At 37.0% G+C, this 24,392-nt stretch overlaps 1 protein-coding gene across 4 annotated transcripts in view; it reads left to right on the top strand.

The window, feature by feature from the left end:
- Positions 1-24,392, top strand: part of LOC148824075 (RNA binding protein fox-1 homolog 3) — a 430,118-nt gene that overhangs the window by 165,849 nt on the left and 239,877 nt on the right. For all 4 annotated transcript variants that reach the window (XM_088927040.1, XM_088927038.1, XM_088927041.1 and 1 more), the window contains one exon: positions 1,873-1,951. In XM_088927040.1, coding sequence (XP_088783166.1) covers positions 1,930-1,951 — 22 coding nt within the window. In that variant the 5' untranslated portion in view covers positions 1,873-1,929. The remainder of the gene's footprint in view (positions 1-1,872; positions 1,952-24,392) is intronic.

The raw sequence follows: 24,392 nt of genomic DNA on the forward strand, positions 1-24,392 counted from the left end.
CTGTGTTTCCCCTCTTCTGTTGCCGATTTGAAGCACTGAATTCCAATGTTGTTTTGCCTTTACTATATCTTACAACTACGCGAAGGCAGTTAGGATGTCCAGCAATTCAAGAAAGGACTTACCGCCAGGTACTTCCAAGTTCTGATTGGCTGCAGGTTGCCTAAGCACATCATTTAAACTCTTAGGATGCGGTATGTTCTTTGGTCCTTATATAAAATTATGATTCTGTGTTAAGTGATGCAGTTGCTAAAGAAAGAATGCCACAGACTTTAAAATTGGTAGGTATGGTAGCTGGCTCATGGCTACTGGCTATACTATTTTTAACAAAGTCTTAAAATTTGTGTTAAAAATAAGATATATACAGTAAACAAAGACATACATTTTCATTATGTATTTATTAATTACAGTAATATGTATTATTGCAGTAAGAGTAACAACTAATTTGCACTTGTTTTAAACAAAAAGGAAATTATCTAAGGTTAGTGAGCTACAGTAGAGATCTCCAAAAGAAGGGGTTCAATTTGAAGTATACCCTTTCCCAATCCTGTGGGGTCTGATCACTCATATTTTGTCTCCCCTTAGTAAGTGAAAAGTATTTCTGAATCATTGTGCCGTGAAAAGAACAAAGCAGGACAGGTTGTAGGGGTGAAGAGGCAAGACAGGGCGTGGCCGTGGAGAGGTCAATGGGGTGCATGTGGGTAGGTTTAGTATATATGTGTAGTACTGTGTGTAGTGTGGAGTACAGTATGTATGTTATCTGAACATGTGCTTGTGTCCGTACAGAAATAACAGCAAACCGCAGCTGGAGTGAAGAGAAGCAGGGGGGAAAGCTGCTGGCTGTCCTGAGCTTATCAAAGCCCTTCAGGACCCTCTCCCCTCTCTTCACGAGCTCCTGCCTCCATCTGCATAATTAGAGTGCACTGGAGACTGGCTCAGAGGGAAGCGCCTGGCTGCTTCTGGTGCCTGAAGAGTTGATTAGAAAATGATTAGTTACACTACAGAAGCACAACAAAATAAGTCATTTAGTGAGGGGGGGCTGGTTGAGGGAATTAGTGTATAATCCAGAAGCAGGGCACTGTGATGCACCTATCATAAAACATCTCACACTAAACGAAGGGATCAACAATGTCTCCGATAGCTTATTAACTTCAAGCTCAGATTGTTTTTTTAAAAAAAAGCTATGTTTTAATTAAAGGGAGCCAATTTACTGATATGTTGTAGTGCTGTGGTACACATAGAAAAATCAATGTAAATGCTAAAAAGTTATGGGGCTCTCATTCTAGTAACTGAATGGACTAACCTTGCAAAACCCTGCTTTGCTCGCTTGGCATGGCAGCTGCTGATGAAAAAGAAAGCAACATTTTGTTGTTCGTTTTTAGAAATGAAATGAAAGCAAAGGAGGCCCTGCCAGGAAACATTATGAAAAACCAAAATATTTCTTGCATTTCTAATTATTTTTGAGTTGTTTGTCAAAAACGAATCTGTTTAAATAGTTATATTATATCCCATGAATATCAGAACTAATCCCTACTCCACCTTGGGCAAAAATCTTTAAAGACAAATATAATGGGCCTGAGACTGTCTTACCTTTCCTTAAATATGCAGAAGTAATTAGCAGTATGTCTATGAAGATTTAAGACTGAAGCAAGGCAGGAAGACCTGAAATACGAGTAACCTTAAAGTAGAAATACCACAGAATAAATATAGTTTAGTTGCCTTTGTATCACACGTAATTGTTCCACAGCCAGGGTTGGTTCGAAGTATTTAAATATTTATTTTTGTTTCCTTCTTTAACAAACAGATCATCGATGCTGAGCATTCAGCCTTTAGTAGCTACTGTGCTTTTATGCTATTACATCATCTCATCTGCAGGGGTCAGCGCTACCTGTAGCAGAAGTGAGTCACACCACACGGCACAGCCTGCTATACATGGAGACCCCCAGCTGGGCAGGTCAGTGCTGTTATTTGGTAGTGGCGTGTGTGTGTTGGGGGGGGGGTTAGAGAACTGGGGGCTAGTGACAAGAATGGAATGGTTTAACTTGTACGTTCTTCTGTTTAAAGAAATATGATAGCTTGTGGAAGAATACATTCAGGGTTGAACAATTTCCATTTTGCTCTCTTGTTCAAAACTTGCTCAGATGATCTAGATGCAGAAACAGCACTCTGTTGATGGAAAGTGGTTTGTGTGTTATCCTATGGGATCTTTACTTGCTGAATATGTTGTGATATGTCTCCCGTGATACTGTGTTGCTTCTTGTGATGATACTACATACTGTAACAATGTCAGTATTTAAAACAGGATTTTGCAAATAATTTGCAGACCTACATGAGAAGTGTATTGTTTTTATTTGGTTGGTACGGTATAAAATGTTTTACCACTTGGTCAATGGCTTTATAGTCTGAGTTAAAATTCTTCCAGATCCGATGTTGTAGTTGATAATCTTATGATAAAAATGTCACTCATCTAACCCTTGAAATTAAATGTTGTAATATAGTCATACATACTGTATCAGGATATTACCAATATGGACAGTAATCACAATTGTCAAGTTGGACACAATATTAGAGATGGGAATAGAGCAAATACTGTTCCTCAGATACTGTATATTAGGGATGTTAATGCAATCAGACAAAGGAAATGAATTTCTCAGAAAGACGAGCCTAAACCCAAAGATTATCATTTAGAAAAATTACTACAGTATACTTTATCTTTTAAGTTCTTCTTAAAATAATATTGTATGCATTGTAACTTTTAACTTTTCTTATTGAAATTAAAACATATACTGTTTGACAGTTCTAGATTTTTACTGTACAGTAATACCATGTAATTTAATTTGGTACAGTTTATACAGTGTACATACTGTATAAATTGAAATTGCAGTAACTAATTGATTGTGTTCTAATTGATTATTCTATGAAAAATAATTATTGTAATTGACATTGGTTTGTTTGCAGCATTACACCTGTAGAACTGAACATCATTTCACCTGTCCTATTGTGTATTTTGTGTATTTTCTACTTATGCTGATTATTTTAGTTCCCCAGGGACCAAAATGTCAGATTACCTTTTTTTTTCTTTTAGTTGATGATGGTAAAAATACATTTTCAATAGACAATCAGGTCATGAAACCAGCACAGTACAACCTGAAACAAAGTACCTCAGCTTCATTAAAACAGCATTTCTTCAGTCTGGCCCTTATTCAGTGCTTTTTTTCTTTTTGGCTAGAATACCTCTCAGACACCTGCTTGGCTGTTTTTAAGCTGAGATCTCTCACTTCACTCTACCACAACTCTTTCCACCTGAGACCTTAACTGACTGTGAAACCAGATGTCCAGAGAGGGAATTCTGGGTAGTTACCAAACCCAATATAGTAAGACAAGGTCCCGAGGACACAAGGAGAAACTAAGAGGGAGAACAAGTATGACTGAATGCACTTTTTTACACAGGTTTGTGGGGGTTTGGAACAAATTGTCCAAACATGTTGTTAATTGTTACAGTTTTTTGTGGGATCCCTCAAGAAACAGCTGACAAAATCCTTAGATTCATAAACCGCTTGCAACCAAAAGAACAACATGGGCTGAACCTTTCTTATGTTTTCATGTATGTTAAGTCTCACCCTGACAGATACAATTTAGGCTCCCAAAGTTATACAATTTAGGTAATTAAATTCACGATGGCTTAAAAAACAGATAAAAAAATGAAGTGAATCAAGTAAACATTTTCAAATGTCTCTGATTCTTTGTTTTGGAGGACTGTTTCTCTCCCGCAGCTGAGAAAAATCTGTGGAAAAGAGAAAGCTACTTCAGTAGGTCAGCATCATGGTTTTATACAATCATTTCTGTCCTACATTATTTTCCTGTATTTTGTGTGGGAGTGGTGAAATGAGCCTTTTTTATCATTGTCTATGTTTTAAAGATGCAGCATTCCTTCAGTCTAGTAGGTGGATGCCTTGACAGGAAATTTGGCTGTCTTAAAAAATAAATAAGTACATAAAAATAAATTGAAAAGCTACTCCTGTATGGCTAAAATGCAAGGAAAAATAAATCTCGGAACACTAACTTCCAAATGCAACTAGCCATAATAGGAAATCCGGTTTGTCCTTTTCATAGTTTTTGTGCTATGTAACTGCTAGGTAAAAAAAATATCAAAAATCTTCTTTAAAGTGAAATATCAAACGCACAACCTTCAGATCTTCTGCTGACCTCACTAAAACATTGTGGAAATTGTCATTAATATACAGCTCATAATAATTACAGAATAGTTTTTCTTTCCACTTAAACAAAAGAGTTTAATCCAGGAAGATAATAATAATAAACTTTATTTTATATAGTGCCTTTAAAGGTAGCTTCTCAAAGCACTTTACAGAACAACAACAATATAAAAAATACACAAGAGGTGCACAATAAAAATACACAATGAGAGGAGACAGTAGATGGGGCTACTGGATACAGTAGGAGAAGAGGGGTAAATAAAAGAACCAGTTACTGTAAGTAAAGGTGTTTTGAGTCTAGATCTGAAGGTGTTTAGAGAAGGTGACCCTCTGATATCTTTAGGGAGAGAGTTCCGGAGCTTTGGAATATAACAGGAGTAGGCCCTGTCGCCCGTAGAGTGTAGATGGGCTTGGGAAACAGATAGGAGACCAGAATTAGCGAGGCGGAGAGCTCACAGGCCAGTCAAACTGAGGTACTATACAGTATACCTGGCAGCCCAGATGCAGTTTGTGGTGTTTTCTTATTGTGATTTTTTTTTAATTTAATTGGGGTCTGTGTATCTTTCACTACAATACCCATGTTTGGCTGTCTTGAGTTAGCTTTCGTAAGCAAACTAAACCAATATCAACCCAATTCAAGTACACCTGATATAATTGTGCACTCGCTACACCTCGTCTTTACCTTGTACTGTACATGGCACACTGGTCTTTTGACTCTAACACCAACATGTAGCAATAGTTCCATATTATCTGCCAGAACAACACACATGCACAGTAAGTACATTGTGACCTCCATCAAGCATTGATTGGAACTGATTTGCTTTCATAAAGCAAATTCGGGGCATAGTTTCATAGATCATCATTGTATCTGCTGGAATTATTTATTGATTGTTTTTCTGCCTTTCATTCATTTTACTAGGTTCTCTGTAGCAGGACTAATAACACTGTGAGGATCTTATTGCTCTTTTGCTACGTTGACTTCTCTCTTTCTAAGTTTAACTGAAACAACCTGGTGTTGCTCTCCACTCAAAATCTTTCTTTGTTTCAACATCCTGTAAGATGTCCTGTCTTTTAGATGGTCAAGTGTGTCCAATATGCCTCATATTTTATGGTATATCCTTGTGAAAATGTGTAAGGACTCCCTCTATTGTTGACATAAACATACCTTAACAAAACATTAGGCTACATTAAGCAACACTTATACAGTAGTATTGTACTTATTGTAGACATTCTAATGTCTGCTTATTGAAAAATTCAACTTGCAGGAGTCCCTAAAACTAAACTTATGTATGCTACAGTATGTTCAGAATTTGGTAACTAGAATCTTGACTAGGTCATGCATTAGCTGTCAAAGCACATGTCTGGAGTCCTTGCACCAGCATGCTCTTTCAAGTTCTTTAAACTCTTTAGGCTTATGTTCAAGGCTCTGAATGGTATGGCACCTCAGTATCTGGCTGATATCTCTACTCTTTGGGCACATTGTTTGTCTGTGCTTTACGATCTATACACAGAGCTCTGGCACACAATCCCAAAAGAATTTACTTTTTACAAATGCTTTTTGTTGTGATTGTTTTGTCTTTTGTGCTAGATTTTTCTTATGTACCTTTGTAATTGTAATTTAATTTTTATTTATGTGCTTTTCATGTATTGTAAGCTTTGAAATGATTGCTTTCAAATATCCTACTTAAAATAAATCTTATTATTACAAAGATTGTTGTTTCTGTTCAGCATCCTATTGAGAATGCTTTGAGTTCTGAAATTTGCATGTGTGTGCTGAACTCATTTATTGTGAGGAGAATTTATTATTCAAAGCATTTCCTGTATTATTTACTTTTTAGCATTTTATTAAAAATGCAGTTCTTTATTCTTGCACTCCTAATCTCTTCATTTTTGTATTTTAGCATTTTATGAGGTATGATCTTGTACTGAGAAATGCTGCGTCAGGGCTCAAGAAAGTTATTTTCATGGAAAGGGTTAAAAACTATTGACTATGAGTGTATACATCAGTTTGCTATTAGATATTGTCTTGAGACCACTTTGTAATAATGTCTCCATGACCTCTATGAACTATATCCTAATAAGCTGACAATATTACAGCATTTGGCAGCTATTTTTTTGTTTTCCATTAGGTGCATATATTGGACACAGTTGAAATTATGTATATATTTATTTTTATTTAAAGGAAATAACATTTTTTATTTTATATTGACCATGGGAATGTGTACACCATTGTGGCTGCTTTTATTGAAAAAATAAAAAGCTTTTTAAATTTGCATTCTAACAATGAAAAAGAACACAAATCTTTGTGATCTCTGCATTGCACATTAATCACAGCAGCCAGGGACCATTTTATGTGGCTTTTTTCTGTTTCAGTTTGATCCTGAAAAGATCTTAGTTACTGTATCTTGACATCTCACAATTGACCTGGACAGAGATTTGTCACTTCTGCCAGATATATGTATTTGCACTACTGTAGGTGTTTACTTTAATAAACATTAATGTCCATTGATAAGCTTCTTTCTGACTAGAGCTAAAAAGGAAAAACACATGTTGAAGTTTGTTCTGTGTAGGAAGAAAGAGAATCAACAGTGCTGCAGTTTCCCTAGTGATTACTTTCCCTAGGATGTACCCTGGAAGACACACAAATCCACGATCAGTGGTTACCTAGAATGCTTAAGACTGGAAGTGTATTACATTTCTTTGTTGATGGAGTCCATCTACCATCTGAAAACCCTGGTGTGATTCTGAGACCATGCACAGTAAATGTACAGTACCTGGGAGGAAAGCAGGTGTGATTCTACAAATGGGTCAAAGAGTGGCCTTCCACTGTGGCATTTTCTTTTTAAAAAAATGCTGTTTTTCCATGTGAATGGAACCAAGCACTAGGCCCTGTTTGTGGATATGATGTACGAATTGGGATTTATACTTGTACAAACTCAAAATCAGATGAGACAGTAAAAGTGCTTAATGGCGTTAAAAAATTTAAGTTCACTGGATCATAAGATCAGGTGCTTTACAATGACATTCAGTTTTCCTCCAAAGGATGGTTTCTAGCTGGAATGGATGTTATTAAATTATTGTCAGTTATTGAGCTTTCCCTGTAGGCGCTATGGCTAGTTGGGGCCTTACTGCAAGGTTTATGACCATAAATATTGAATGTTTAAGGTATATTTACATTGTCGTAATAGTGAACCAAAATTTTATACACGATGGGAATTAAAATGAATGGGCAATAAATTAAAAATCTTGGAAAGCCTTTTTGTTGAAGCCCTTTCTGCAACAATTAACAGAGAAAAGTCCTCAAAATGTTTTATTGTCTGTGGTCACAGGTTGATCAATAACTTCCCTGCAGGAATGCACTTTATCAGCACACTTCCCTGTAGTGGCTGATTGAACAAGGAAGCAGTTACAGCATTGCAAGATGGCAGTTACTTTGAAACATTGGAGAGGTGTTTGGCTACAATTACACAACTACGCTGCGATTGAATCAACATAAAAGGTCTGCTAACAAGGAATATAATCTCATTTAATAATAATAAAAGTGCAGAGAAGGCAGAGCTAAACATGGAACAATGAAGCAAACAGACACCAGGGAGTTAGGCCTATATTTTATCTTGAAAATTAAACTTGACGGTGGGACACTGGAGCTTTAATTTAGCTGAAGCTATTTTATAATGAACCCGACTGGTTTCTTATGGTTAGCAGTAGAACAAGGAACAACCATGCACAGGGTCAAGCAATGCAAATCTATAATAACATATTGAACTGTTGAAACATCCATGCACATTACAAACAAATGACAGCACTGTACTTTGTCTTATTAGGTTCACTGCTCAATTCATTCAATCACTGGCACTAAGAGGACTTTTTGATTGCTAGGTGGGTTGAATATTTTATTATGGATTATAATGGATATTGTAACAAAATAGCACACCCAAGGATGGAAATACATTACTGGCTGTGATGTATGAGACTGAAGAGTAATGTAGACACAATATGTAGTCTATTAGAAAATGTTTGAATTGAAATGCCAAATTATTGATAACAATAATAAGGTTGTGTTAATGAGAATGATCAAACTACTACAAATTTTAATGAAATACAGAAGTATAATGAAAACGGAGGGATGCATTAAGTGTTAAAATGAGAAAATAGTTAAATAGCTAAAGTAAAGCTCGTCTCTTAATTATTAGTGCAGGAACATGGGCACATTGCATTATCATCATTATCCAGTGCCATTATTGGAAAAGCATTATCAGAGATCATTTTCACTTTCGCTGGCTTAAACATTTTCTCAGTATCTGTGAGGTATACTCTCTAAAAGATGAGTAGAGCACATCCAAGCCTGTTGAAGTCAGGAGTCAAGGCAGCTTCTGCATGTTAACCCCTGCATAGTTCTATCATGTGTTTAGGGAAGAATGAAAAAATAGCGCAAATAGTGAAATGTCGATCATGTTGCTGAAGCCTTTTCAATGTTCTGTATAGTGTGATATCCATACAAACCTCATCTTTAGTCATGGAATCCAGCAAATACTGTAAATACTACTTAAGGCTTTCATACAAGGTGGCACATTGTATGATCTGCAAGTTTATCAATTGGATTGGGGCAGATGTATAATATTGCCCTGTACTTGGCTCTGTGGTGCTTCTGCAATTGTATCGGACTTCAGGAAGGCTTCCTGATATTTTCTTTTTTTTGTTTGTTTTTCAACACTTGATCCAGTTTCATACGTGTACAGTATATGGGGAAATTACATATGTTGTACAGTACAAATTGTTTAATTGGCCAGATTTACTCAACAACCTGGTCTCCCGGAAGAGAATAGCCCTCTCCTTATCACAAACATACACTATCATGGATTTTGAAGTAAAAAACATCTAGCGGTGTTTTACACTTTGAAAGGCGTGAATCAACACTTCTCTTTAAATAACGCAGCATACTTTTTCTTTAGCCAAGGCTGGAATCCTGTGAATTGCGGAAAAGAAAAGGGAAGACTGCTTTACTCACCTTTGGCCGCGTTCTGTATGTTTAAGAAAGTGCTACTGTATGTGACCCTTTCCCTGTTTCCGTGTTTGGGGAGCTATTTGTGTTCCCTATTCTAATGGCCCAATGCAGTACAGCTGACCAGCAACGCCCCTGTTGTCAGCGGCTGCGATACTCAGTGGAGTGGACTGAAGCGCAGTGGAAGGCCGCTGCGTCTTTAAAAGGGAGACGGCAGCCTCTTTCTGCTGACGGCAGGAGTTTGATTCGGAGCATGCCCATTAGAGGGAGCCATAAATCCTGAGCTCTTCGAGCTGGCTGTGTCAGCAGTCCATGGAATGAATTGATATTAAACGCGACAAAAAGCCTCTTTAATTCAGCCTCCACTAGGCCCCCTTTTTTCCCTCCTATTCCGAAGCTGTAATTGAAAAGGGGAGAAAGAGCCCTGCAACGCAGAAGCTGCCATCGTAAAACGCCTGCAATTACATATGGCCCATCTATTATTTAAAAATCTCATTAATTAAATATTATTTACAAATAACAGCATCCCCCCCCCCCCCCCCCTTTTAATTCTCTTTTTGCTGCTGTCCCTAATCCTGGCATGTATGAAATAAGCCTGGGAATTATTTTTTTTGGTTCCTTCTGTTAAATTAGTTAATTAATTTATGTATTTATTCATTTACCAGAAGCTGCAATAAAAAAAAGCATTTCCACATAAAATGTTTTGGTTTTTTTTTCATTTCAACCTCTGTTGCAGCAGGCTTCTTGTGTTTAAACAGCGACATGTTGGCAGAGCTGTGATATGGACACTTTGTGGCAGCGGTGTCAGGTCTCCCCCACTGATACTGGCAGGACCATCCAGATTTTACCAAGGCTAGAGGGCAGCCAGTTCTAAATCTTAGCTATCTTCCATTATAAAACGAACTTGAATGTTGTCCCAATTCACTGGAGTATTTAAAATTGATTACGAAACATTAAAACATGCACTCTATGAGTAGACAGTGTGTAAACTCTCTCTGATAATTATCTCTGATAATTAAATATTCCCCAAAACCTTTTGTAAGGCTATTTTTATTAAAGTGTTTCTGTTCTTTTAGAGGATATTTTTAAGTATTTGATTGTATTTTTAATTTCCATGGAAAGTCAAATTTGGAGTCCCTACTTGTTGTTAAAAAGTAAAAAAAAAATGGTTCCTTTACCATACGAATTACCGTGGCTTGATCTACAGTATACTGTTTAGTACAGGTGAGCTCTGTTTGTTCTTTCTGTCATTGCAAAGAGTTTTCCCTCTGAGCTCAGGGGATTCCCCTCCGACCTCCAGCTCACAGGCTGATTTTCAGGGCTTTTGGTTCCAGGAAAAAAGCAAAACCTTTTAAAAAAAGATGGAAAATGCTGAAGTTACAAGTTTATTTAGAAAAAAAATCTAACAGAAGATGTAAGAAGAAGGAAATCTACTAATATTCTGCATAGCGTAAACCTTAACAATGTATAATTGTGTTAGTGTGACCCAAATACGTATTCTTTTATTGTTTTGCCATGTTTTTTTTCAAAATATTGCATTCATGATTAAAATTAAAATTATTTTAAATAAGATCAAATGCAAGCACATTTGATTTTAAATGGCATTGATCCATATTGAAATGCAATCAAAGGTTTACCTCCCCTCTTAGAATTTCATGACATTCATACTGTAACATTATGCAGATAACCCAACTGCAAGCAGTGTCTTAATTTATCACAATTTTACTGTAGCACATTTTGTTATTTAATTGCAAAAGTCTTTTATATCACAAATCTCATTTTGTAACCCAGTTTCCTTAGTGTAGAGTAACCCAGGACTCTTGTCTATTGATTGCACTATGCAAGAAGTGCTTAATACTGTCAAACATCTGGTAGTGTTATATTTTAGAAACTTTTTGCTAATGTCAATCAGTGCAGCCCCTCTTTAACCCTCTCCATTGCACACTGAATACTTTTTCAATCGACATCCTTCATACCTATCTTTAGTTTCACCCCACACGGCAGGAAGAAGTGGGGGAGGGAAAGCAGGGGGCTGCAGGCATTTGATTTTCATTTTTATGATGCAGGAAACAGAATTAGCATCACAGCACAGAGCAATGTCGCTGGAGAGCAGGGGCTACAAGCCGAACGATTTCACTGCAATCAAAACAGAGTTATCTCACCAATTGTTTGGGGGCACCGCAGCCTGTCATTACATTAACTGATGATCAGGGTGGCTGGAGAGATGGTTTTGGAAGCTAATGCAGAGTCTTTCTCTACATCTGCACCTTCTAAACATGACATCAGGGAGATTCACCCTAAACCCTCCCCACCACACCCATGTCAAACCATAAGGTACTGTATATCAGGATACCCCCCAAAAAATTGTCCCTACACATACACTGACCACACGATACGACCTAGAATGATTTTATTTATTTTAGATTTTTGCCACTATCCTCCTTTACCTTGCTCCTGACAATGTGCCCCTCCATTAAATTTCACATCACTAGTGCAACCCTCATATGAGTGAAGAGGACTGTCCTCTGCTCTCACCCTCTGCCGAGACCTTTGTTCCACCCGCTGAACCCAATCACTGGTTATTGCTGAGCTACTGAACCCAGCAAGATGGAGTTCAGCTCCAATTGCTCTGTCTGGTCTCAGCTAAGTGCTCACAGTGAGGATGTTTAATCCCAATGGATTTCCCCCTCCTTATCCCAGAACAGCATCAGGGTTAGGACTTCCCAGGACTTTCCAGTCAGCTTTGTCAATTGGTGATTATTTCGCTTTGCAGTTGTCAAACTTGATCACCTTACAGACTTCTAATGGAATGCATCCATCGGAAGCAAGATGATCTGCAATGCAATGTAAATATCCCATAATCCCACCGTTGATTGTCACCTACTGCTTTTTGTCTTCTGTTCTTTTCCTTCTGTTTTTGTGGCATGATGTTGGACAGGGCTTTAAAGGAGATGGAATACTATTCAGCTTTGCTATACCTTTAATTCTCAATGTTTAACTTCAGAATTAATTGTGTAAATGCAAGAGCATAAGACTTTCTGAATGTGTAGATACTTGACTCTTTTGGTGCAATTTGTTTAATGATCTAAGGATTTAATCAATTGCATCCCACCTGTTAAAAGGTTGCAGATTGACTAGGGCTTCTATTTCAGAACACCACAGTTTATTGTGTGAAGAAGTGTTTTTTGTGTTCTGCTCTGCATGTTTCTAAATTCGGCTTTGTCTAATGATTCTGTTTTCTTGGTAGTCTATAATTTCTCCATTTAAATGACTCCTTGAGTTCTGAATTCAGATTTCTGAATATTTGAATGCTTGGCTTCAAGTATTCTTCTTTATAAAAATGCAGCCTATGAATTCTGGAAACCCCATGCACCAATGCTTAACACTTCCTTTTTGCTCCACTAATTGTGATGAGTTAGACATTGTTGACTTTATTGAAAGAATAACTTAACCGAATGAGAAAGGGAGTTCGAAAGACAGAGAGAGGTACAGGCTCTATTGATGTAGTGCAATACACAGCAAGTTTTTAATATTGATGTATTTTTTTAATATAAAAGCTTTGCATACAGTACGTTTTATAACTCCATATTTAATTCAGCTGAAACTTGATTTTTTTCTCTTCCATGTTTTGTAGTGTGTCAGTATAATGCTGCCCTCTTCTTTCCTCAATTTTCTGATGAATTTGGGATTAGTTGTGGCATTTGACAGCTGAAGTCCTTGATTATCCAACCAGCTATCTATTGTATATCACTCAATGTGCAGTAAGTATCTCCTAAAGAGATTTTGCTGGGACTGCAATAATAAGACCAGGAATAAGTTGTAAAAAATTAATTGCTTCAGTAGCGGTGATAAATTGGCATCAACAGGTATGTCTTGTTCCAGCTTTAACCCTGTTCAGGATTTTTTTATGTCAATTTGATTTTTTTCAATGTTATTCTTTTTTGGCTTCCTAGCAAGGCTAGAAATTTGTATCAGTGTCATCCTTTCAGAGGTCAGAAGATGCAACATTAAGCAACTGATTTATTCCACCTCCTATTTCAGAAATTGCTGTAGAACTTTGCAGTGTCAAATGGACCCCAAAGGCACTGCTGTTCATCAGTTCAGTATTTATGATTCAAGAACATATTATTGTATTTAACTTAAGTAGGAAACACTCAGTACCTTTTCTATTTATAGTGTTAGCTGCTATAACCTTGAGGAATTTGTAGCTGAAAGGTAGCTGTCTGTACTTACTTTAACTGTTTCATCGATCTATATAAGATGTCAATATTTCCAATGAATAAAAATGAAACTTGAGACGTGGATGTAATTTATTAAATAAAAAAGTTCAAAGATTCTGCAGTATAAATCCTCTTAAGCACTGTGCATATTTCATGAAAGGCACCATGTGTTCTACATTAAAATACACTTTTAAAAAAAATCAGAGTTCTAGCCGTCAAAACCCTATCCCGGAAAGGACTGGGAGTAAGGCAGGATACACGCTAGTCCATCGCACCCTTGCACACACATACTGTACACCAGTGAGAATTTTACAGAAGCCAATTATCATACCAGCATGTCTTTGGACTGTGGAAGGAAACAGGGCACTCCCAGGCAAACACTGAGAAAACATACAAACCCCAGGAATTGGTTCCTGGACCTCAACACTCGGAACTCAGGTTAAGTCCATTAATATAAGATTTGGAAAAAAAAAATCATGATTTTTAGCCAATTTTGTACAGTATGCCTTCTGTCTTTGTGGTACATTAATTTTGTTTTACACGTGCTTTTCACCAGACACTGTTACTTTTTCAGTGAAGGGTGTTGTTTCTAGTTCCCTTATTGTATTGCTTTTATGGAAGGATATTTTTTTTTCAGAGATCTAAAGTTGTCTTTCATGATGTACCGGAAACAAACTCTTTGCTGAATATCTGAACCTTTGAGTGTACTTTGTTTACAGCCATATTTGATGGATTGAGTTGAAAGAAACAATCATCAGGTTTCAAGTATGCATACTCAGCAATGTGTTTTTTTGTTGATTTAATGGTATTTGCCTCAAGTCATTGAAAGCTACAGTAGATTTAAGTACTTTTGATTAAAAATAACATTCTTCACATTTGTTCAACCTGGAAAAAAGTATTAGTCATGCCCTAAAATGTGATTAATGTGTACAGTATTTCAGTTTTAGAAATGTTATAAAAAAATGTTTCAACTGTGTCAAGTAGTTGTTTTTGTTATTTCTTCTTGTTATTATTTTCTTTATTCATTCCCTAGTATTTTCTTATGACTGTCTTGAGAGTGTCTGCTGAGTTTTAAAGTAAAGAAGATTTAACAGTTGCTAAACTTAAATTGGAATTCATAGGAAGTTCCTATTGCTCTTGAGAGCTCTGTAAAGATGTGTTTGGAATGCATTCCAAGATGATAAATGACCGTGGATATTTGAATAAAAATATCAAAGTTGTTGTGAGAATACCTTCAGCCAAAGAGACAGCAGTGGAAAGCAATGAGTTTGTTAAGCGCTACATGGTGTTGAGTATCGCTTTAATCTGCTCTGACACTGCCATTACTGAACAAGGTCAAAGCCATTGAGGCCTCTTTGTAGACTAATGGTTGCAAGTCCTGGCTAATGTCCAGAACAGTGCTGGTCATTGCATTGGAGTGGCTCAGATATCATTACCTCTGATACCTTACATCGGACTCACTTGGTCAAGCTTCAAAACAGTCAATAATATACAATTTGAAAAACTGGCCAGTTTGCAGACATAGAAAAGAAATATTGGAAATAAAAATGGATGTAAGATCTGACACTAAGGATTCTTCATCTTTGACGAGTTATTACATGGATAAGAGGAGGGTAAGGGTGTGTGTATGTGGTGGTGTGTGGGGTGGGGGAGCCAAATTACTTTGAGTTAAATAAATGTGCAAATCATTGCACCCAGTTACTGACCCTCTCCATTTCACGCAAGCAGCTTTTACTTTTCCGTCAATGGAAATCTCATTGCCAGGAAAACGATCAATCTTAACCCAATTACTCCTGTGGAAGTGCACACACAATATTCCACTTTCACTGTTTTGGTGTGTTTGTTTTGCATTTAAATCGCCGCTGTTAGACACTCGACCATATGCATTTCAGAAGGAACCCCGGTGTGCCCCAGGCAGGTGAAGGGGAACTCTCAATTTGGACGGGGTCATGATGGAGACCTGGAGTTAGATTGCTTTGCAGACTCATAAACCCCATATCAAAGTGTATTCATCTGTACAATCTTCTCAAGCTCTCTGAATTTTTTTTAAATAACCATAACCTTTGGTAACCCCTGGGGACCTCATATAAATAATCCAGTTTTAATCTAGTACTCTGTTTAATGCCCCCATCGCTGACAGCATATTTGCAGCTATTGGCTTGCACTTGTATTCTGTGAATCTGTCAGTCTACTTGCGTTTCTCTTTTACTCTGTTCCTGTCTATCATTTCTTGCCATTTAATTGCTGTATCTGTCAAGAAGTTAATTTTCTATGCAGTTTATTTAGAGCCATCTCTCTATTACTCTGTATTACCTGTGCACCTCTCTTCAGAACACACTGATATTTCAGTTCGTTATGTACTGGATTGCACACTGCACATGTGAATGGTCTTTTGTGGACTGAACAGTGTCCTTGTGTCGTTTCTGACTTGTACAGAACCCCTGTGCTAAAAATGGATAAGTACTACCAGTTAGCTATGTAGCTGGATTGCCTACAATTATTTTTTTTTTACTCATGACAAGTGGGTTTACTAACTATCAAAGATCCGCATCTGCTTAAAATTCCTCCCGCTTAATAAGGGCACAGGCACACTGAACAGACACAGCCTGGTATTCCTATATCAGCATTTGTTAAGACCCCCTTGGGGCGTTTATCGGATTTAACTCAAAATTGGTATGACAAGACTTTAATTAGAAAGTTGGATGATTTCACAGGATTGCTGGAAAGAGTTGGAGTGAAGAGCGGCACAGATGCTTGCCATTGAGTATCCTGCCCTGTCTGTAGCCTGCTAATGAAATGCACACTTTTCTGTAAATAACTGGTTAGTCTGAGTTGCAGAAGGGCCACTAAAAGGACCACACCCTTTGCCTGCTTGTTCTGTTTATATGGAAATGGAAAGTAACACAGAGCCCCCATCATATAAAATAAGTTACCCCTTTCCACCAAAGTAGTGGTGTAATCTTCTGGATTTCAGAATTGTTTGGTAAATAATGTGCCAGTGTCTGCTTCATTTTATGTTGGGTGCTATGCTGCCTATTTTATATCACAGGGCTGTGCAATAATCAAAACTGACCAGCTGATCTCTAGCTAAATGTGTTGTGCTTAGCTCTGTATGTGCCAGTTCACAGGGAGAGTGTATGATCATGCAGTGTCCAGCTCTCCTCTTCACTGCAATTCCTAAGCAGATTGCCAGCTCATGAATAGCCAACGCTGCCCTCCTGCCCTGCTGTCCAGCTGGAAATGAGATGTGGCATCTCAGCCGGGCTTCTCTGGACACGTCTATTTATTTGAAAGATGGGATGAAAACCGTTCTTTGGCAGACACAGCAAAACTCGGAAATGAAGCAAGAGGCATCGCATGTAACGATATGGATTCTGAGCTACAGCTGTAAATGAACAGGATCAAACGTGACTGTCATTTTGGTGATACAATAATATTAATTTTTAAAAGTATAATTGTCTTGATTTGTTCACTTGAAAACAGATTCTGGAATTCACTGATCATTCTGAACTAAAGCCAATCATTTTCATCTTCATAGTTTTTTTAATGAGATTATTTTTTTTAATTTGCAAAAACCATAATATCTTCCAGTATACCTTAAGATATTCACCAGCAGTTCCAGAAATGTACTGAAAAAAAGTTTTAAAAAAAGTTCAGTTTACAAAATCTTCTGATATCATGTCTGTTTTCCCTCTAGAATCCTGAATACAAAAATGTTTTCTTAATAGGTAATGAGTCTTGAAATCCCCAATTACAATTAAAACAAAAATAATACAGCATACAAAATCTACTAAAATAAAAAAGCACAAAATCGGTCTTCCAGAGGTTTTATTTTCCATGGAAGAAGAATTGTGTTCAATTAAAAACAAAACTCAAAACAATTAATCTCTGGGTCTGCAGCACAGAAACACGTTGTGCCAGGAGGCCTGATCTGAGAACTTGGAGGCAACAACCGAGTGCTGTTACTAATGGGTTTTGAAATTCAGAGTAAAGCAGCAACTGAAGGACAGGGAAGTATTTGATTAGCACCAGAAAGGACCCAGTACTGAAAGGCTCCTGTCGACACATGGGTCTCCAACAAGACCTGTGGGGCTGTCAGGGAGGGGAGGGGGCCAGCGAGTGTGAAGTGTGCCAAAACTGCTGTTCACATGGAGAGGAATGGATGGGAAGGCTGGGTGATTTCCAGAGAATTTTTCTTTCTTTCTTTTTTTTTACTCCAGTGCTTCATTCACTCCACAATTTCTTAGAGAATGGCAACTATGCCATTTGTAACTTTCAGAAAAGAAAAAAGAAGTGAAATTTCAAAGCTTGGCTTTAGTAAGACAGCCAAGCACACATTAAAAGGTGGACAAAATGAAGGCCTAACATTGAGTTTATATTTGTAAACGATCTTTTATGAATAGCTGGAGCAAGCAGCTCTGTTGTCAAAGCCAATAATGCAACTTCTTTCCAGAACTGGCTGGAGGAGATCCTTGAATCAATTAGCTACTACGACACAAATGAACTAGACAAGCTGAATGGCTTCCTTATTCTCTCGTAAGAATGGCAATGATGAAAAGGAAGTCATGTGCTGCTTCATCTTATTCTTAAGACCCTGTTGATCCAAATGCCTTCTAATGGTCCAGTGAAGTACCATCTGCCTTTTATCCTTTTAGATTCTGTCATACATTCACCACTCTCTGTGTAAGGGGGCCCTGACCTTGCTTCGTCTACAGAGGTATCTGGAGAAGTCAGTGGTCTCTGGCCTCTGTATGAGCGGTGTGATAGTTTTTTATTGCAATTAATATTAACTTAATATTAATGTTAATATTAACAATTAATATTAACTAAACCCTGTCGACCAAATGAGACACTTACTGAAAGCTAATCATTCATTCTACAAGTGCTAAAAATGAGGTTCATTTCAATCCATTACAGACATTTCAGTAGAATATGATTAACTTGCTGATTTAATTTATTGCATTGTGTTGTACTCTTCATGTTCTTTTCTTTATGCTTGAACAGAAACGAGTCAGGATTTCTGCTTCCTTTTTTTCCCTCTTGACTATCAGAGTCTGTGGTGCTCAGCCAGGTGTTGAGCACAGAATGATTTTTGAGGTAGCCCTTCCTTATTCCACAGTAACTAAGCTGCTTTTAAATTACCTGTAAACATGCTTCATATGCTGTTTGTACATATAGAAAGAGTTTAGTCCAACAGCTATTGCATTAGAGTTTTTAAGTCATATGATCTTGTGCAGGAGCTACTATAACTGTCCCTGGGAAAAAAATGTGAAAATAAAAAAAAATGTTGGTCTTGTTAAAATGATAAATTCACCTTAAATACGACAGCCGCTGTCCACCAGGTGGTACCAAACATTTATCTTTAACTCTGACATAAAATACAGGAAACATTACTTTTTGGTTCAAAAACTTTTAAAGTAGAGGAGATGTTGCACGTCTTGAGTCATGTCACTGCTGCTAATATCTTAATATGAAATGGGAACAAAAAGTTTTGAATCCAAAATCACACCACTGAAACCAAGCCTACTTCCTTGACTGAAGTCAGCTGGGTGTGTCAATACGCAGGGTTGCACTGATTAGATAAATTTAATCTTGTGTGTTCATGTTTTAGAATTTGTAATCTATTGCAGGGTCTGGTCTATTATGCTAATAGGTGCTGAGTGTTGTGTGCATGTGGTGGACATTCTAATCATGGTGTAGATTTTATTGATTTTCTTGGCAGAAATCCACAGCAATTTTGTTTCTTTTCAATCAAATGTAATAAAAAGATCCCACTGCCCATTAATCTTTCTTCCCCATTTTAATGAGCAATGTAGATATTATAAATACATGATGAGTTTTTGGCTCTCCTAACGACTTACAAGAACATAACCTAGTGATATATACTGTATTTACTGTAGTTGATTCTGTTGTTAATTGAGTTATTTTCTGTTCCTTCTCTAGAGGAGTACTGAGTGTACTGTGGTTGAGGCCTTCTTTTTAGGTAATGTATAATGTCATGCTCTCACTCATAGAGGACAACTATCTCCATATCAGGGAGAATATGATAGGCTGTTGTGACATCAAGGGAAAGGTGATAAAGATAATACTTTTCACTTTTCACTACTGTACTGTTGTTTCTGAATAATCCCCTATTCACAACTTTTAAACTGACACATGTCCCATAAACCAGAAAAGAATACTATTCAGCACATGTGCAGTTTAAGACAGGATTCCTTCCTTGTTAATTTTCTATATATTGTACCGAACAGTGATAATACAACAGCATATGATGAAAGCAAATCACTAGAAATCCTTTCTAAGCAATTCTCAGGACCTTTTCCTTTGTACTTGTGGCTTCATCTTTTTATTATGAGATCAAATAGATCTTGCCTAAAAATATCCAGATCTATTCCTCTTCTGATCTATACCTCCAAAGGTGCCCGTACAATTTGTTGAACTCATACTTCCTCTTGGTTCTCCGGTTTTCCTCCTTCAATTCAAAAACGTACTGGTAGGTTAATTGGCTTTTGGGAAAAAGTGGCCTTAGGCGTGAGTGTTTGTGTATCCGCCCTGTGATGGACTGGTGTCCTGTCTAGGGTTTATCCTGGCTTGCGCCCATTGCCTGTCAGGAAAGGCTGACAACCCTTAATAGGAAGAAGCAATAAAAAATGGATGGATAATACTTCATAGCTTTGATTATCAAATAAACATTGGTATTGCGTATATTGAAAATTAGTTATTTATAATCTATTCATAACCTGTAATGTATTAATGGAGCCTAAATCCATTGCCAGTAACCTGGTGCTGCATGTTTTGAACAAAGGTCCAATTGTTCTCATATATTCTCAATTACTAAAGTGTTCAAAAGTGAAAAGGACAGGCAGTTGATTTTTTCAGATTTCTATTATAAACAGTATAAGTCAGATAGATGTCTTTATTCACACTGGACCAGCCCATTCATTCATCTCTATAAATATTTTTCCATATATCCACAAACCCTGGTTTGTGGAGAATTTAATCACTTCCCTTTGCCGGAACACAATTCATGCACAATGCAATTCTGACTGAAATACCAATGACCTCTAATGAGTGAGATGGCCGATACACCTATATTTCTTGTCTGCTGAATATAGCCAAACTGCCAGGCAGTGTCTGACAAGCACGGACTATATATTTTCCTTTAAATAATAAAATCTGGATATTTTCCAAATAGCCATTACAATTCTGATTGCCAGAACATTATGTCATTATCAGGGACTGAGTAAAAAAGGCACAGATTAAATTTTAAGGAAAAGACAGAAACTCTTATAATAAACTCTTATAATAAAAGTTATTTAACAGGTTCTTGCCCATTTTGTGCGATACCAATCAGAACACAGACGCACAACTATCACACATCATATAGCATTGATTAACATAAAATAAATGGAGCCTGAAATAAAAACTTTGATGTGTGTGGTAACATGTTGGTGATTCTTTAAAACATCAGAAATGCAGGAAGACAGTCACAAACAATTTAACAATACCCTACTCTAGCTTACTTTAATGCTACACTCATCATAATGTAAATAATTCAAGAGTTATTTGAGTGACTATTTTTTCATCTCTCTGAAGTAAGAAGCATAAGTGATGCTTATTATTTCATTTTTGTTATTTACACATTGCATAAAATAAAGCCATGCTGGATCTGTTTCTCTAGCACTCTGCTATAAGTGTGCACAGTTCTCCATTCTCATTCATTTATCATGTTGACATGAGCAGCTACTTTTGTGAAGTGGAGAAAAATGTTGAAGTCAGCTCTTCTTCGTGCCATGCTGATGTGTGTGTATATGGGAGTGTGTGTGTTGCATGGGCTAAAGGGACAGTGAAGGTGCTGTTTGCAAATTGCATTGATGTAGTCTTAGTGCTGTCTCTTGTCACAGTACACGAAGGTCTCGTTTCCAGTGGTTTTGCAAACTGCATAGAGTTGGTATCGTGTTCAGTACTGAAGTCTTACATTATTTTTTGCAGCAGTAGAAACAGGATACAAATGTGTTCTCTTGGCCGTTTCAAATATAGGCTAGTTGTTTTAATGCAATTTAATCTAGCATCACCATTACAGAAGGTGTGACACCTACATAGTTGCGTATTACTTAGCTTTGATGGTGAAGCCTTGATCTTTACTGGATTGCCATTTCTGAGCCAGGCCTTAAAGGATCCATTGGATCACAACAAATATCTGGATCTGTGAGGAGCACAATATTCATTCAGTGTGTCTGTTTGACAGACGTTTGTCTCTTAGAATAAAAGAACACATTTCAATTTAAGTGAAACAAATCACATAGTGAACTTAACTCAGTTAATGTCTTGTCAACATTTTTGAGGCTGATATACCAAAGACTGCACAAGTTTTCAGAACCCACTGTACTTTGAAATAGTAACGTGCAAACAAACCAAATTTGAGCATCACAATTCCTTCTGCAGCTCATCCAAGTACAGTAATTTATTGTTTTGGTAGTCATCAAGGGGGAAATGCAGAACATCTTTTGGTTTTTCTCTGTAAATTAGGCCTAGGGATTTTAGCAAGAACAAGTAAAAAATACATCTTACCAGCATATTACATCCATTTTCCAACTGTCCTACCAGGCCATGTTTTCTGTTTATCTTTCCGCTTTTATAAAACTTTATAAAAAGAGGGAAAAAAATTGTTCCTAAGTCCCGATGGATTTGTTACCATTTTTTTTTTTTTGCTGATCGGTTTTGCTGTTAGATTTGTATTTATGATAAAAGCCGCTTGTGGCTGCCTGCTTCATTCCTCTCCCTGCCAGGAGTGGGGTTTGATTGGTCTTGTCAGACTGTTCTCTCACTCGCTCACAAAGGAAAGCTTTCTGAAGTCTCTTAGGGGGACGGATAACATTCTTATTTATCTGAAGTGCTTCTCTGACAGTCCAGGAGGGTCAGCTGAAAGGAATATGACATGATATCGATGAGTTTCCAATCTCTGTGGCAGTGTCAGCTGTTTCTGCTTCAGTCGGAGTTCACATTCCTGTTGTTGTTTACGTGTGCAATGCATCGATTTTCTGAATTCAAGAGTCAAGGAGGGCTTTTTTTACGCTATGACGAGAATCAATTTATATATTTCTGCTTGTGTGCATCATTCTATATTTATTTAGTGTGTATGTGTGTTTTATTCCTCTGAATGTCATGAACGAATTATGTGGAGGAGATTAACAGATGAAGGCACTTTATTAATACAGCTGCCTCATGTTACATGGAAGTGCGGAATGAAAAATCTTCGAGTAGACTCATAGTCGTTGCACATGTTTGATTTGTGTTCTTTCCCTGATTGATTGGGGGCACACATTCTGTACTGCTGAAAGTGGGAGCCCAATGTTCTGAACTGTATAATTTCAGCCTAGGGTTTCTAATATAATGTGCATGATAGGTTCCAGCAATGATGATGATTCATCAGTTGAGAACATCTACAGTACATGCATGTGTGTAGTATCTCATAATGAATTATGCCAGTACAACTGCCCTTGAAGTTAACCTTTCTTTGAATTTTTAGGTTTGTATCATCTAAAAGGCTTCACATGGGCTAATCTGCCTCACAGCAATTATTTGTGCTTGGCAGAGTTATAGACCTAGGTGTACAGTATGAGTTTGATGAATATAGTATTTTGGAAAGAAAACGTATCCTTACTGTAACAGACCAATAGACATGTTTTGTTTTGTGTCCATTTGGTTTCTCAACAGACTTGCTCTAAAATCGAACAGGTGACCTATTGGTAAAGCACTTCATATGTCAATAAACAGTGTGCCCTATAAATCACACATGAGTCCGGGCTCCCTATAGAGTTTACCATGTTAACCCCAACCAAAACCTTCGCCAGTCCCCTTTACTCAAGTCAAACCAATTACAATGAAAGAAACAGATATTTGACTTAAATGATTAGAATTGGAATTACTGTGTTGTACCACTCCACTGAAAAAAGAAAGGATTTGTCAACATTTTGTATACCTGTACAGTTTAGAATTGCTAGATAGTTTATGGCCAGAATGAGGATGTTCAAATATGCTTCACTGACACATCTCTATCTTTGGGAGCTATTCACCTTTTGACACACCTAAAGGCACAGTGAAGTTTTCCATTTTCATTTGGAAGGTGAGAGAATGTCCCAGTCATTACACTGCATTTCAGCGAGTTAGAACTACCAACATATTCACCAACTTTTGTAATAGCTACAGTAAGTTACAAAATTATTCATAATTAACCAGTATAATTGAGTAGGGTTTGATGAAAACATTCAAATATTTATTCAGTTTTTTTTATTTATTAGCTTGGAATTAGTTTGTTAAATCAAGGGATGGGCACACTCCTTGTTAAGATTTGCTCAAAAATAAATATAATGTATACATTTATTAATTGTATTTTTTAGTCATCTGGTAATTTCACAAATCCTCAGACAGCATATCTAAGATTTTAAAAGTCATCTTGATTGTTACAGTGGCAAAATATTCTGAACATACTGTAGAAGCAAAACAAAAAGAATATTAACTTGTATTTAGTAAGGGGCAGTGAAACTCCGTGTGTGACATGAGCTGTAGGTCACTGGCTAATTTTGGTTAGTTTGGTTAACCAAGTTAAAGTTTTTATTCTTCAATAATAGGTGGACACCTGATTTAGGTTTTATTCTTGTAGCATTCAGAAGTCCTTTTGCTTACAAAGAACCCAGAAGACTAGACTTCATGAAGAAATTACTGTACTGTACTGTATGTTGGCATACAGAAATATTCAGTGTTTTTTCTTTTTCTTGATATATATTGTATGTATGACAATTCCTTGATGCACAGTGTTATCAATCATACATATTAATCAATTGTGTATATTTACACATAAGAAAATGTGTATATTCAGAAGTGAATGAGCTTTCAAATTGATTTTACCACCATTACAACATGCCCAATGACTGGCCTAGCTCTTCCTACATGGGTTGT

This window comes from Atractosteus spatula, chromosome 11 (genome assembly GCF_055471065.1).
Source record: "Atractosteus spatula isolate fAtrSpa1 chromosome 11, fAtrSpa1.hap1, whole genome shotgun sequence".
Taxonomy (NCBI): Eukaryota; Metazoa; Chordata; class Actinopteri; order Semionotiformes; family Lepisosteidae; genus Atractosteus; species Atractosteus spatula.